Source organism: Petaurus breviceps, unplaced genomic scaffold (genome assembly GCF_028583685.1).
Source record: "Petaurus breviceps papuanus isolate PSGF00001 unplaced genomic scaffold, PetGlider_PUasm1.0 64, whole genome shotgun sequence".
Classification (NCBI taxonomy): Eukaryota; Metazoa; Chordata; class Mammalia; order Diprotodontia; family Petauridae; genus Petaurus; species Petaurus breviceps.
The window spans coordinates 6,524,125-6,539,631 of record NW_027186428.1 but is presented as its reverse complement, the minus strand read 5'-3'; the positions used below and the strand labels follow the sequence as shown (position 1 = coordinate 6,539,631).

Genomic DNA, 15,507 nt, shown 5'->3' with positions numbered 1-15,507 from the left:
AACAGCTAGTGTCCACCCTGACTTTGAGAGAGAGAGAGTGTTCGAGTTGGGTTTTTTTTTGGGAGGGGAAGGGTGTGGGTTTTTTTTTTTCCAGTTAAAATATAAACTCAAGTAGGAATGGTTTCATTCTTTACTTTTGTGTCTCCTCCCACCACAGTTCTTGGCATATAGTAGGTACTCAATAGTATTTATTAGTTCATCTTCAAGTTGGTATTAAAAGTAGTTAACTGATTCACATTACAAGTATAACTGCTTCTATGGGTTTTAAAATTCATTTTTATTGATCTTTTTTTAACATCACCAAAAATAGCCACAATCTTCCCAGAAAGCCATCCCATATATATTTTTAATAATAAAAAAGGAAATGAAGACGAGGGAGAAATGAGTAAAACTTATGCATTGAAAAGAGTCTGAAAATAAGTGCAGTAGTATACCCACATTTTATGTGCCTTTCACTTCTGCAAAAGGGTGGTACAGGGGCATCTTCTCACATCTCTTCTCTCCAGCCATGTTTGTTCTTTATAAATTTGCTGCACTCTTTTTTTTAATGGTTATTTATGTTTACATTGTTATAGTCATAGAATATATTGTTTTCTTGGCTCCACTTAATTCTACCTTGCTTTCAACAGTAGTTGCTCCACCAACAGTGCACTAGTGCCAAGATGCACTGTCTTCCCACAACCACTCCAGCATCAACTATTCCCATCTTTTGTCATCTCTGCCAATTTTCAGGGTGTGAGGTAAAACCTCAGGGTTGTTTTGATTCGCATTTCTCTTATTATTTAAGAGACATTAGGAACCTTCCTTTGTATGGTTGTTAATAGTGTGCATTTTTTCTTTTGAGACTGTTTGTTCATGTCCTTTGTGCATTGAATAAACTGTTGTACCTGGAATCGGAAAGACTTTAGTTCACATCCTGCCTGACATTTACTACCTTTGTGACTTTGGGCAAGTCACTAAACCTCTGTCTGTTTCTTCTGTAAAATGGGGATAATAATGTTATTTATTTCTTACGGTTTTTGTAAAGATAAAATGAGATTTTTTTTGTGCTTTTTGGAGGGCAGTTTGGGTTAAGTGACTTGCCCAAGGTCACACAGTTAGTTTAGTGTGTGTGTGTGTGTGTGTGTGTGTGTGTTAAGTGTTTGAGGCCAGATTTGAACTCAGGTCCTCCTGACTCCAGGGCCAGTGCTCTATTCACTGTGCCACCTAGTTGCCCCGAGAAAATATCTATTTTATCTTTTGAAATTATCACTTTCCCTTGTTTGGTTAAAAAAAAAATCACTTATCCATATATGTGAAAGGTAGATAATAAGCTTTTCTTCTAATTTTTTTATGGTATAATCTTTGATATTAGTAACATTTATAATCTTTTGTAGAATATAGTATAAGGCAGTGATGTGCCTACAGCCCATGAATTGACCATAGATGAATATCTGTGCTGTATGGTTTTGTGAAACATTTCCCAAGTGCATTTTTATTTAAAGTATGTATATTTCTGGCTTGGCTATAATATAAAATCTGATCTCATCTTTTCACAGAAGATGCAGATAGATCAAGATGAACAGAAAACTGAGGAAAACCAACATCCAATACAAGGGGAAAATAAGACAGAATCTGAAGAAATGGAGGTATGGATTGCATTTGAATCTCCAAAAAAGCAGAATTAGGAATTCTTTTTGGTTTGTTTTAGTGCCGAAGAATTTTTTTCTATAGATTTTGTAGTTTACATTAACCATGGCCAACACTTGCAGTCTTATTCCTCAGCATTTGGCTACAATACAAGCCATCAGGAAATTTCAACATTACTGGAGTAGTAACTAATCCAAATGACTGGTTAGAATGCTCTTAAGTAAAGTATTTCACAGACCCTATGTATTTGTTTAAAGCTGGTTTTTCAACAAAAGCTTGAATTTTGTAGTTCATTTTGATATTTTATTTTTAAAAATTTGCATGATTTAGATTTTCATATAAGTATAGTGTCTCTTTAAACACGAGCATAACTGAGTTTAAATTGAATAATCCAAGTGATACAGCTACATGTTTTTAAATTAGATCCTATTATGAACTTTATTCTTACACTAATTTTTATTATATCAGTGAAAGTCTTTTGAAATGCTGTTTTGCTTCTTGTATTATTTTTGTCATCTTAACTTTAAAATACTTTGGAAGGGGTGTCAAAAAGTATTGACCTTTACTGAAACCCAATTGCTTAGGGGTGGCCAGGTGGCTCAGCGAGTAAGAGCACCAGTTCCAGTGTCAGTATGACCTGGGGATCAAATCTAGGCTCAGATACTTAGCACCACACCCAGAAATAACTGGCCATGTAACCTTGAGCAAGTTACTTAATCCCGATTGCTTTAAAAAAAAAAAAAGTATTGACCTTACCTTAGAAAAGGATTGTTTGTATTCCAGTTTGATGAGTTAATTACAAATTTTGGTGGATGGATTTCTTTAGGTATGCAAATCAGTTTTCAAATCTAAATTGTATTCGTGAAGGAGCTTGTAAGAGATAATTTGGTTTTTGTTCAGGTGACTTTTACAGGAACACTTAGCAACAAGGATGTGAAAACAGCAACAAGTCAAAGGAAATAATACTCTTTACCCAGCAAGTAAGATAAAAAGGAAGCCATTTTCCATATGTGATGGGGAAGATAATTCTTTTTTTAAGGCTCTGGTTTTTTGCAGACTCCAGTTTCCCAGAAATTTTTCCATAAATATTAAGGCAGTTTTAAAACCTACATAAAACAGAAATCTGTTTTGTTTTTTTTTTAACAACGTACTGCAATGTGGGATTAAATGGCTTCTGTAGACTTGATTTGGAACCTAACTACTGGTAATTTGCACATTTCTAGGTGAAGAATGAATTCCACTATCAAACTGACTTAGATCAAACTTTGCTTTAGAGCCCAAATGAAAGTTGAAGAGTCTGTCCTTACTTGTTTGTTTGTCATTGTTTTCTGTTTTGTAGACTTCTCAGGCTGGGTCCAAAGATAAAAAAATGGATCAGCCACCTCAAGCCAAGAAAGCAAAAGTTAAAACCACCACTGTGGATCTCCCTATTGAAAATCAGTTGTTATGGCAGATAGGAAGAGAAATGTTGAACTTATACATTGAGAATGAGGTAATTTTTCATGTTTTCTCAGTTGCAAACTAATGACAGTACTTTGGAACAAATGTTTGAGTTTAGTGAATGAAGTAGATTTTGACTTGAGATAAAATAGCTAACATAGCTCAGCAAAATCTTGTGGATCAATTACAAAATGTCTTGTTCTAAGGAATAATTTGTAGAATTCAGAGATTTATAGCTATCCTTTGAAGTGTACTGTTAGATGAGCTCTTGAGCTTTCTTCCCCTCTTTTCAGTTCAAATAGTGCATAACAGGTAACAGATACTGTTATAACATCATTGGCCAGAGTGATATAGATTGTGGGCTAGAGGAAGTATTTATTTTGGATTATTCTATTGCATTAAATGTGCTTTATTATGGAGTAGTATCAGCATAGGCCACCAGTTAGTCCCTTCATTTTCATATTTTCTTATTCAGCTACAATATTCTTTGCCTATGATTCTAATTCTCTATAACATTTGCTCCCCTTCCCACATGTACTGAAATAGTATTTGCATAAAACCTACTTTGAAATTTTATTTTGTTTTTAAAGAATTCATTACTGAAATGAAAATTCATTCTTTAATCCTTAATAAAGTCATTCTATTGTTTGGAAGGATTTGGTTGGGAGAGTTGTGGGAAGCTTTTGTATTTTCCTCCTTCTGCTCTTATAAATTGTAGGACTCTAAAATTCATAACATTCTCACATTCATAATTTTGCGTGTATGGCCAGTGTTTTACTAATTTTTCCTTTTCTTAGGGTAAGATGATCATGCAGGATAAGCTGGAGAAGGAAAGGAATGATGCCAAGAATGCAGTGGAAGAATATGTTTATGAAATGAGAGACAAACTGAATGGCCTGTATGAGAAATTTGTTAGTGAGGATGTAAGTACTGGTTGGGAAATTCAAAATTTGTGCCCTTTGAAGACTCGTTTAGGTTTTGCAAGGTGTACAGAACCAGTTCAGAATGAACTAATGAATAATTATTTGAATCTATAGACAGCAGTGAATGAAGTTGATCAGTCTAGAATATCATGGATTCAACAAACTTTTATTGTTTGGATAATAAGAAAAATAGAATGGATTCTGGGAATCTTCAAGGAATTTACATTCAAATGGGGCATAGGAGTTGAGGGAGTAAACATAGCATGTATACAGATAAATTGATACAAATTATGTAAGTAAATATAAAGTAATTTGAGGCATGGAGACAGTGGCACTTGAATTGAGGCTTGAATGCCCATAGTAATAATAATGGCTAACATTTATATAATGCGACCATGTGCCAAACACTGTGCTAAGCACTTTTCATATAGCTTTTTTGATTCTCACAACCACCCTGGGAGGTAGGTGCTGCTGTTACACCTATTTTGCAGATGAGGAAACTGAGGTAGACAGCAGTCATGTGACTTACCCTGAGTCACACAGTTAGTATTTGAGACCAAGTTTGAACTTAGGTTTCCCTGATTGCAGGCTCAGCTATCCTTTGTACTACTAGTTGTGTCTGGTTTCCATGAAGGAAGCTAGTTACTCTAAGAGGTTTACATAAGAACAGAGTTTATTCCAGACATGGGAAGGTGGGGGTGAGAAGGAATGGGAACAACACATCCTTTCTGTATAGAAGCAGGAAGGTGGGAAATAGGCACATCATTTGGACCTTTTTGTTTGGAACAGAGAACATATGAGGGAAATAAGTGAAGTTCATCTGTAAGGATAGGCTGGATTTAGATGCAAAGGTCATAAAAAGCCCAGCTGTGCAGATTTGTGTTTTATCCTGGAGATAGTAGAAATTCACTAAAGTTTCTTAAGCAAGACTTTCATATTATTGGACCTGGGTTTGGTTAGATTGGATTCTATGAAGGATAGATTGGAGAGAGATTAGTTAGTGGAAAGGCTGGTGGCTCTAAGAGCAGAAAAAGGGGACAGCAAGACTTATGGGAGCATTTCAGTGCTGGGAAAGAGAGTGGCTAGGAGGGGTGTGGTGTCATCAACAGAGGAAAACTAGGAAAAGGGATAGATTTGGAGAAAAAAAGTAATGAGTTGTATCTTGGCTATGCCTGAGTTTGAAGATGCCAGACAGAAGTAAGAACAGTATCACCAAAGTCAAGAGAGTTGAAGAGTAGGGGGGGGGGGGGTAATCAAAAGCTTTTATTAAATAGTAATGTCAAATGCTGTGTTGAGGTAAGAGCCAAAATGAGGACTTAAAGAGGCCATCCTATTTCCCCCATTGGAGACAGCAGCTTCATTTTAGTGATATCAGAAACCCATCAAGTGAATGAGAGGAGAGAGAGTGAGGGCAGCCAGTGTGTACAGCTTTTTCTTTTGTTGGTGGTGAAAGGGAGGAGAGAGATGATTGCCTGAGCATAACTTGTAAGCTAATTAATTTTCTTTCTAAGTTACATGTATTAATTTTTTTTAAACTTTTAGGATCGTAACAGTTTTACATTGAAATTGGAAGATACTGAAAATTGGTTGTATGAAGATGGAGAAGACCAACCCAAACATGTTTATATTGATAAATTAACAGAATTGAAGGTAACTGCTATTTGGCTAGTACAGTAAAACTTCAAACTCAAATTTCCTGAAACCATATTATACCAAGTGAAAAAATCCGACAGGTTAGGTCCCTCTTGAACCTCATTTCCGAGAGGCTGTGGGGGCTTCCTAAAACAGCTACCTAACTATTACAAGATAATTTTACCTACAAGGCATAGTGATAATGTAACTCATGATTTCTTGTCTGAATAAAGGTATGATAATAACAGTAATAGTAATGATAGGTAGCATTTTTATGGCACCTTAAGGTTTGCAAAGTGATTTACAAAATATTATCCCATTTTATATACAATGACCCTGAGAGGCAGGACAGAAAGGATTTTACAGATGAGGAAACCCAAGGCAGATGGTTATGTGACTTGCCCAGGATCACACAGCTAGGAAGTATTTCAGGTGGGTTTGAACTTGGGTCTTCCTGACTTCAAGCCCAGTGTTCTATCCACTGTGCTGCCTTTATAATGAAAGAGGAAATGGAATAAGGTGGTGATTTCAAATTATTACCATGGTAGCCTACTCAAATCTCATTTGTAATACTAAATTACTTGTTACAACATCAGGAAATCATTGTAACAAATACATGTTTGATATTGGCAAAGTGTAGTACTGACAGCTTGGTTCATGTAATTGAATGATAGAAAAGATTTCCTAACTTGATGGTGAAAAGGATCAGTCTGTTAAAGTTATTGGGAGGTTTCGCGTTTCATGTATTGAGAATAGAATTTTAACATAACATGTAATAAGGAGAAAACAATGTCAAGTCATGGGAAGCATTTTTTTAAAGCACTTACTATGTGTAGTCACTGTGTTTTATTGGGGAAGGACTGGTCTGACTGACCTGTAGCTCAGTTTCCTGCCTTTCTCCTTCTGGCATGAATAAGTATTGTGGCATTTGACTTGGGCATTCCTCAGCATGACTGCTGTACTTGGTAGAAAGGGCCACAGAGAGAGGAAGCAGTGCTGAGGTGATGGAAGGGAGCCAGCCACGAAGCTGACTCATAGTGCCTTCAACTTGGAATTGATTATCCCCATGTCATACATGGGAATTGAGTTTGCTTGTTTCAAATATATGATTATTTCTATATTTCAGTGTTTTATGTAACAGTAGAAAAAATAAAATTGCTCTTACCCTGGAATTGCCCTAACAATACATTGTTGTATTTCTTCTCACCAAGAATCTGGGTCAGCCTATTAAAAATCGCTTCCAGGAATCTGAGGAAAGACCAAAGGCATTTGAAGAACTTGGAAAACAAATCCAAATGTTCATGAAAATTATTGACTCTTTCAGAAACAAGGTAACTTTTTCCTTTCCTTTTGCCAGGGGTATCTTTGAGGAGTTGGAGGGTTTTTTTCTCATTCCTTTCAAAGAGTAGTATTCCTGTCACAAAAATGTGTCATCCAGTTTGCTGATATCGGTGTTGTTTTTTAAGAAATTTCTTAGAATACTCCAAAGGAATTATCACTGCATAATAGTATTGTCTAGTATTTTGCCCATTTTTACATTTAAGGAGAAGGAAGCACAGACAGGTTGATTTGATCTGGGCTACGCCGATAGTGCATGTCAAGAACCTGGGCTGCAGCCGATTCTGATGCCGAATCTCATTGCTCTCTCCACTTACTGCCCTACTTATGTTCTAATTGCTGGGTATTTTAGTGTTCCCCCCACCTCCACTTGGGTACACTACAGTACACTAATAGTAATAGCTAGACTTTCTGTTATTTATTACTTTCTAATGCTTATACAATAAAGCTGGCACTTTTTTGGAATCTACCTAGTGAATGGCTTTTACAAGAATAAAAGTTGATTTTTTTTTTAACACATTTGGTTTTGCTTTTCATGGTTTTATGTTGCCACCTTTTTTTAAATATGGAAAGTGGCTTAAATCTTAATGAAATCTTCGGATGCTCTTGAGTTCAAAACGTTGTCGAGGAATTATTTCCTCTTTAAAGACATTTGAAAGCACTTTCTTTCCTATTTATCGTGTATTTTAATAAAGGTATTTCATTTTCTGAGTGTATAATTTGACCTCTGTTTTGGTGTAAGGTGAAATCTTGCGGGGGGGGGGGACATCTTAAGGCTCCTGGCTTGACTTAACTGATTAGTTTTTCATCCTGTTATAGGAAGAACAGTATGACCATTTGGATGAAGCTGATGTTTTGAAAGTTGAGAAGAGCACTAATGAAGCAATGGAATGGATGAACAGCAAGCTAAATCTTCAGAACAAGCAGAGTCTCACTGTGGATCCAGTTGTAAAGACAAAGGATGTTGAAGCAAAAATTAAAGTAATTTTCTGTCTTACATATTTATGACCTTATTCTCATTTAGTTAGCTTTGATTACATGACTCACTGTAGTTCTTGAGTATAATTTAGAGAGTGACATTTAAGTCATCTTTAATATATAGAGCTTGGGATAAAATGTGACCAGTTGCCACTTCAGATTGCTGATCTAGAGCTTGGTGAGTCAGTAGAGGTCATTTAATCTTGACTCCCTCATTTTACAGATGAGTAAACTGAGGCCCAGGAAAGCTAAGTAACTTTCCTAGGCTCCCACAGGTACTAAGCATCAGAGATAGGACTAAAATAAAATTAAGTGAATTATTTCTTGGCCTTTTGCCAAAAAAATCCCAATGATTTTGTTTCTGTTTTAGGAGCTTACAAGCATTTGTAACCCTATAGCTACGAAACCTAGACCCAAAGTGGAGCTTCCAAAAGATGATGAACATGTGGAACAGAATGGACCAGTAGAAGGGCAAGATGATAGCCATGGAGGGCCTCAGTCCACTGAACAGAATATAGATCCAAGCGCCTCCCCAGATTCTGAGAAGAAACTTCCTGAAATGGACATTGATTAATTGCAGCACTTGTTTATATTAAAGCCCACTTATCATAAAGCTTTAAGTTGTCAACTTTGTTCTAAATAGCAAAGAAAACAGATTAACATTGCAAGTTATTTAGAGTTTGTTTTCTAGATTTTTTTTCTCTTGAAGGGAAATCCATGTATTGAATATGAAAACTGCAAAATACGTCAATACACCATCCAATATGTTGTCTGTTTTCCCCATAGTTTTTGTGTTATACCTGTTTACTTTGAACTTCACTGAAGCAGCAGTTCTTCCCTTTTTTATTTTTTATGTTTGATCAGGTTGAGGAAGAAGTTTATTATGGAGATTTAGGCCAGAGATCTGTAATTAGCTAGAGATCAAGCTTGTTAGGATGCTCTGGCCACAGGCTTGCAGGTAAAACTGTATTTTAAATATTGTTGGGTGGGGAGGAGGGAAACTAGGAAGGCATGATGACATAGGTTTTTCTGTAGCACAGAAAATGATGGTGCCCTAATTCTTTCTTTGCTTGTATATTAAGATACTCCTTAAATGAACAGATTCCTTCATAGTAACTGCCATATATGTTAACCTATTTGGAATACTAATTAAATGAGTGGGGACTTAATTTCAATCAGGTTTTTAGGCTTGAAAGATGATTCATAAGCTGTGTTGTAAATCCCAGTCGCCAAAATTTAAGCAGATCTTTAATGGATGTATGATATCATGGGTAAGATGTTTTCCTGAATTTAGTAGATATGGATTAGGGTATATATCAAGGTAAACATACCCAAGAAATGTATATTTTTGGTCTCTGTTCAGAATGAGTTGTACCCTTAGGTGGTTACTGTGATGGGAATGTTTTATCTGTCTTGGGAGGTGCTGCTTAGCTTTGAGGGTTGAGGGTGTAGTTTCCTAGTAAGAATTGCAGATTTCTTAAGCTCGGGCACATTGGCTATTACCATAGAATATCTATGATGAACCTGCAAATAATTAATTTGTGTGTTTTGAATCAAATAGATGCAAAACTATACAAAAAGTTAGTAAGAAATAAATACACTGGAATTTACTGCATGAGTTTTAAATTGGTGTAGAATAGATATAATGGAAACCTTGGATATTTTCTTGGTGTTGGACTTCAGAATTTTGCACTAAAGCAGTGATTTCCAACTTTTATGCTATGTAGCACACTTGAAAAAATTTCATGGACCTCATCTGCCCCTTCCTCACCCATCATCCCAACTTATATCATGGAGTGAACAAAATAGCTTAAAACTACTAAGAACTCAGTGACTAAGTTGAATTCATATTTTATTCACAACAGTATCTGGATGTATTTACAAATAACTAATATATGCACATGTGAGACATTCACTCTATAGCCAGTATTATTGCTTTATTTAATGAGATGGGCACCTTATAGTAACTTTGAGGGATCCTTGGCCCACAGGTTGGGGACTTTTGCAAAAGCAATACTCCTTGTTACCTTTTTATGTACTTGAGATAATAGTGGTTGTGTTTAGCATTTGGGAAACCATGGGAGCTGTCATCAACAGCTTTTTTGTGTGTGATGAAACTAGTGTCCCTCTTAGTAATGTCACAGAATAGAATTTGAAGATTTATAAGGCAAACCATAATTCATGTGTGTCTACATGATGCTGCTTGTTATGCCACAGCATAATGGGAAAGTGGAGTCACCATAGGATATAGTATTACAGTTAGAAGGGAGCCTCAAAGGTCATCTAATCCAACTTCCTCTATTTTAAAATGAGGAAATGGTCTCAGCTTGGGTCACACAGGTAGAAAGTGACAACATTTTACAGTGTATGCCTTCTGCCTTTGAATTCCTTCATCTTTATCCTGCTTCACATAGGGCTCAAATATCTGGATTACTTCTCCATTCCCATTCTGAGGAAATAGAATGTGTAGTGTGGGCTGTTCTGTTCCTTGTTCAACTTAAGCTTAGTTCAATGGGATCACAGATCTAAATCATGGGATTTATTAATTAGCTAATCTAACAATTGGGAGGTTGTGGTTCATTCTGTTCAGTTTGGGGGCTGAATTTATAAGGTTGAAGAATTTTGTGAGATGAACAGGAGTTAGTGAGAATTTCTTTTAAATGGTTAGGAACTTGTTTAAGACTTTGCCTGATGTGCATTGTGCAGGGAGGGGAAGGGAATAAATATTAAGTGCCTACTATGTGCAAGGGACTGTGCTAAGCACTTTACAAATATCTCATTTGATCCTCACAATAACCCTGTGGGGCAGGTGCTATTCTCATTTTACAGTTGAAGAGACAGGTGATCAAAGTTAAGTGACTTGTCCAGGGTCACCCAACTAGAAAGTGTCTAGCGCTGGATTTGAACTCTGGCACCTGAACTGCTTCAAGAGAGGCAATCTCTAATTTGGGTACAGGTATGAAAGATAAATGCTTAATGATGGATTGACTGATCGACCAATTTGGAGCGTGGGTATAGCCCACAAAGGAGACAAGGTCACCACCTCATAGAGATGTATCTTCAGAAGTAGGATAGAAGGAAATACACAGTTAACAATTATAATTGAATGTGATTAAGCCATTTTAAATGGATTAGAAAGCAGAATCCAATAATTTGTTCATTAAAAAAACGGGGGCAGCTAGGTGGCACAGTGAATAGAGCACTGGCCCTGGAGTCAGGAGGACCTGAGTTCAAATCCAGCCTTAGACACTTAAAGCTAGCCATGTGACCTTGGGCAAGTCCCCAATTGCCGTACCTTTCCTCCTCGAAAAAACAAAAAACACTTGAAACTGAATGATCCACATAGAACTAAAATTTGGGCCTTGATCAAAATATATTTTGCTCCAGTTGAAGTTCTAAAAAAAAATTGCAGAGGTAGTAATTGTCTCAGACAAAATCAACACTGAAATTACAGCTGCATAAAACAGGTAAGTGGCAAACATTGTGCTGAAAGGTACTGCGGACAATAAATCCTTACTATATGCACTGAATGCAAAGTATATGCTTAAAGGGAAAATTTCTAGGAAATATTTCTATTCAAACTTTTTAATAGTGGAGGACTTCGGTGTACTCCTTTCAGGCCAACATAAAGAATTAGTTAAGTTACAGAAACTTGCTCTATTATATACAAATAAGACAACATAAGTGTAGTGGATCAATATTTGCAAAAATGTAAAATACTCAGATTGAAAGAACATAGGAGTTAACCCCTCTAAAATGGAACAAGCCATAAATGAGCCCCCAAATAAAACCCTGGCCCCAGATTTACTAGGAAAAGATGTTAAACATTCAAAGAATAATTATGTCAGCTATTTGGATTAATAGGAAAAGGCAACTACCATTTTTTTTATATGATAAAAAGATAGTTTTGGTACTTAAACTAGGGAGATATAAGAGCAAAGAAAGAAAAGTCATAGACCAAAATCCCAAATGGTCATTGATGTAAGTATTTAAAATAAAATGCTAATAAGGAGATGACAACATGAAAATTGTACACTATGATCAGGTTGGATTTATGCCTAGAATGCAGGGTTGGTTCAATATTAGGAAAAATGTTAACCAACAAAGCCATAAGATTATATCCATAAATACTGAAAAGGCTTCTAATCACGTTAAAAACTAGAAATGATAGGAACAAATGGACCTTTCCTTAATAGAGTAAATAGTATTTCTCTAAATCCAAGAACAAGTAATGGAGAAAAGTTAATTGGTAAACAAGGCTATCTGTAATCCTTTTTACGATTTTACACGTTGCAAAAATAAAGTATAGGCATGAGAAGAAAAGAGGAAATAAAATCGTACTTTGGAGATTTTGAAGCTTTATTTAGTGAACTCTAGAAAGTAAACTAAAAAAATAATCAGCAAAATTGTGAGACAGGAAATAAGTTGTTACAAATTATTTCAGTATTTCAACAACAAAACCTAGCAGGAAGAGAGAGAGATTTCATTGAAAATATACGAAATACTTGGAAATTTATTTGCTAGGAGACACAGGAAATATACAAATAAAACTTTCAAATATCTCAATGCAGAAATATTAATTGCTTATGTGTAGTAGGCTCAGCCAATATAGGAAAAATGACATTGCTACCTAAATGTCACAGCAAACTACCAAATAATTGCTATATAGTGCTAGAAAAAGTAATGAGTCACCTAAAGGACTAAAAGGTCAAGCATCTTAAGGGAAATACTGGAAGAGAAAAGTGAGAAGAGAGGAAGCTTAGAAATACCAGATCTCAAACTATACTGCAAAACATTTTTAGAAAAATGGTTTCAAAAAGGTCAACCAGTGGAACAGATTAGGTACACAATATAAAGAAGGAAATGGGCACAGAAGCATAGTATTTGATAAACCCAAAGGTCATTTGTTAGAATGAAAACTGACTGATTAAAAAAAAAACTGGGAAAACCAGAAAGCAATTGGGCAGAAATTCTCATCTCACTGTCTCAAGATAAGCTCCAAATGGGTACATGACTTAGAGTGACATCAAAAAACAAAACAGAAACAAGGAATAAATTACTTTTCAGATAAAGAAAAGGGGAAGCGTTCAAGACCAAAGGATAGTGGATGAAAAAAGAGAAAACAGATGATTTTGATTAAAGTTTTTGCCCAGGCAAAACCACTGCAGCTAAGGTTAGAAGAGATGCATGCAGGTAACTTGAGAAAAAAGTTTGATAAAATATCTCATTTCAGATTTCCAGGGAACTGATTCAGATTTATAAGAACAAAAGTCTTCCCCAAATGATAAATGGTCAAAGGATAGGAATAGGCTGTTTTCAGGATAAGAGATCCAAGCTATCAATAGTCAGATGGGAGGAGTGAGAAGCTCCAAATTACTTAATAATTAGAAATGTAAATTAATACAACTCTGAGATTGTAACTTATGACTATCAAATTAGCAAGGTTAACAATAAGAAGTGAATGTTGTTGGAGGGGCAGTTGGAAAACAGGTACATTAATTCATTATTCGTAGAGCTATAAATTGTTCTGCCATTCTTGGAGACAATTTGGAACTATGCCCCAAAAGTTAGTAAACTGCATGCACTTGGACCCAGTGATAGCATTATTAGGTTTATACCCCAAAGAGATTAAAGAAAAATGAAAAGGACCTGCATATCTAAAAATAATTTCAGCAGCTTTTTTTTTGAGACTGGCAAAGAACAGTTAGAAGCTAAGGAGGCATACTGAACAAATGGTGATATGACTGTAATAGGAGACTATTGTCCTTTAAGAAATGAAAGCAATGGCTTTAGGGAAACCTAGGAAGAGCTGTATGAACTGATGCAGTGAGGGAAACGGAACCATGAGAGAACAATTTATACAAAAACATTGTAAAAGGCAAACAGATTTAGTAGTACAAATAGATTTAGTAACTGAACAACACAATGACCAATCATTTTAGAGGAACTTCAATGAAACATGCTACCCATCTCCTGACCTAGAGATGATGGACTTGGTACAATTGAAATATACATTTACTGGATATGGCCAAAGCAAGAATTTGTTTTGTTTGACTAGGCATATTTGTTACAGGGGATTTGTTTTTTCTTTTCTGGTGGTGGAATGGGGAACTAATGTGTTGAATTAGTTAAATAAATGTTTAAAATGTGTTAAATTTGCTAAATACTTGAAAAAACAAGCTGTATATAAAAGAGATTCATGATTTCATGAATGGAAGTATTTAGGTTGGGGGAGGGGAAGGGATACAGGAGGAAAATTATGCAATGTAATAACACAAGATACCAATAAGAATTTATTTTAAAAAATAAACAAGGGACTTCTGTCTAGTCCCTGAGGTTAAAGGCAATTCTTTACCAACAACTTTATTCAATGGATATACCTCATCAATGATCCCAGGAATTTCTTTGAATAGTTGAAAGATTTGGGTGGTTAAGGGAGAGAGGGTGGCAGTAGTTTTATCAAAGCTTATAGATTTGCCTTCATAAGAGTTATCACTTCTCAATTGGACCTGGGAAAATTGTCTCCAAAATTGTGAAAATCATGGAAGGAATAGAGTCAGGAATAGAATCAGGAATAGTCCAGGTCAGGTCCAGGGTTGCTTTCACCTCATGATTCTATCCCTGACAACTGGCATTGGCAGGGTAGGTATGCGAAAACATGCCTAGATGCCTCCTAATGCTTAATCTTAAAACAGAAGACTCAGGTGTGATTACTATTAGGATTCTTTCTCTGTGGCCACGCCCAGCACATTCAGACTGGTACAGAAGGCTGACTGCTCAGACTACTACACACCTACAGGCCTTCCCTGACCCTTATTCCCAGTCCCCATCCTGCTCTGCCCACCCCAAGGAGTCCCACTGCTGCTCACTTTCCCCTGCCTCACAGATCACTGGTTGGGGCCAAACAGCTGTGAAACAGAATTAAAACCATAGAAACAGTGATAAAATAATGACCTGCCCTTTTAAGTGGAGCTGCTCCCACCCACTGCTGCTAGCAGCTTCAGCTAGCAAGCTTCCACTATAACCTGTAACTCCCAGTTTTTGTGACAGAGCCATCAGCTGCCTAAAAGTAAGAGGGTCAATGAAGTATCCATTTTAAAAATATGGAGAAGGAACAGAAGGAAACATAAAGAAGCACAAGCAAGCAGGACAACTTTGAGAGCTACAAGTTGAAATTATTATGTATGTAAGGAATGTATTGTGCTGCCCATGTAGGTTATGGGGGTCCATATGAGTCTGTCTAAATGTGATTTTCAGGGAGGTATGAACAAAAATTTCTAGTCCTGTCTCCCCCAGCCCCTCTTTTTCAAGGAAGATTTTGATTCCTACCAGGAGGAGAAATAGGAGGTTGGGGCCAGAGGCTGACCACTCTGCCCTCCTCAGAGAGAGGGGCTAGTCAGATAGAATTATATCTATCTATTCCTTTAAATATTGCTAGTTTGAGGAAAAGAATTTTTAGATTCAAGCTGAGTTTCTAATCTCTATCCTTTAATGGGGAAGAAGTGCCCCAAGCTATATAGTCAAGGCTTGACTTCCTTCCTTTCAAAAGCCAGTTCCACAGTAAGAC

At 36.2% G+C, this 15,507-nt stretch overlaps 1 protein-coding gene across 1 annotated transcript in view; it reads left to right on the top strand.

Moving 5' to 3' along the window:
- The window catches only part of HSPA4 (heat shock protein family A (Hsp70) member 4), a 45,675-nt gene extending 36,950 nt beyond the window's left edge, over nt 1-8,725 (top strand). The window contains exons 13-19 of the mRNA XM_069103841.1: nt 1,539-1,628; nt 2,969-3,121; nt 3,867-3,992; nt 5,535-5,642; nt 6,836-6,955; nt 7,782-7,943; nt 8,311-8,725. Of these exons, the coding sequence (XP_068959942.1) occupies nt 1,539-1,628; nt 2,969-3,121; nt 3,867-3,992; nt 5,535-5,642; nt 6,836-6,955; nt 7,782-7,943; nt 8,311-8,514 (963 nt within the window). The 3' untranslated portion in view covers nt 8,515-8,725. The remainder of the gene's footprint in view (nt 1-1,538; nt 1,629-2,968; nt 3,122-3,866; nt 3,993-5,534; nt 5,643-6,835; nt 6,956-7,781; nt 7,944-8,310) is intronic.
- Nucleotides 8,726-15,507: the final 6,782 nt, after the last annotated feature.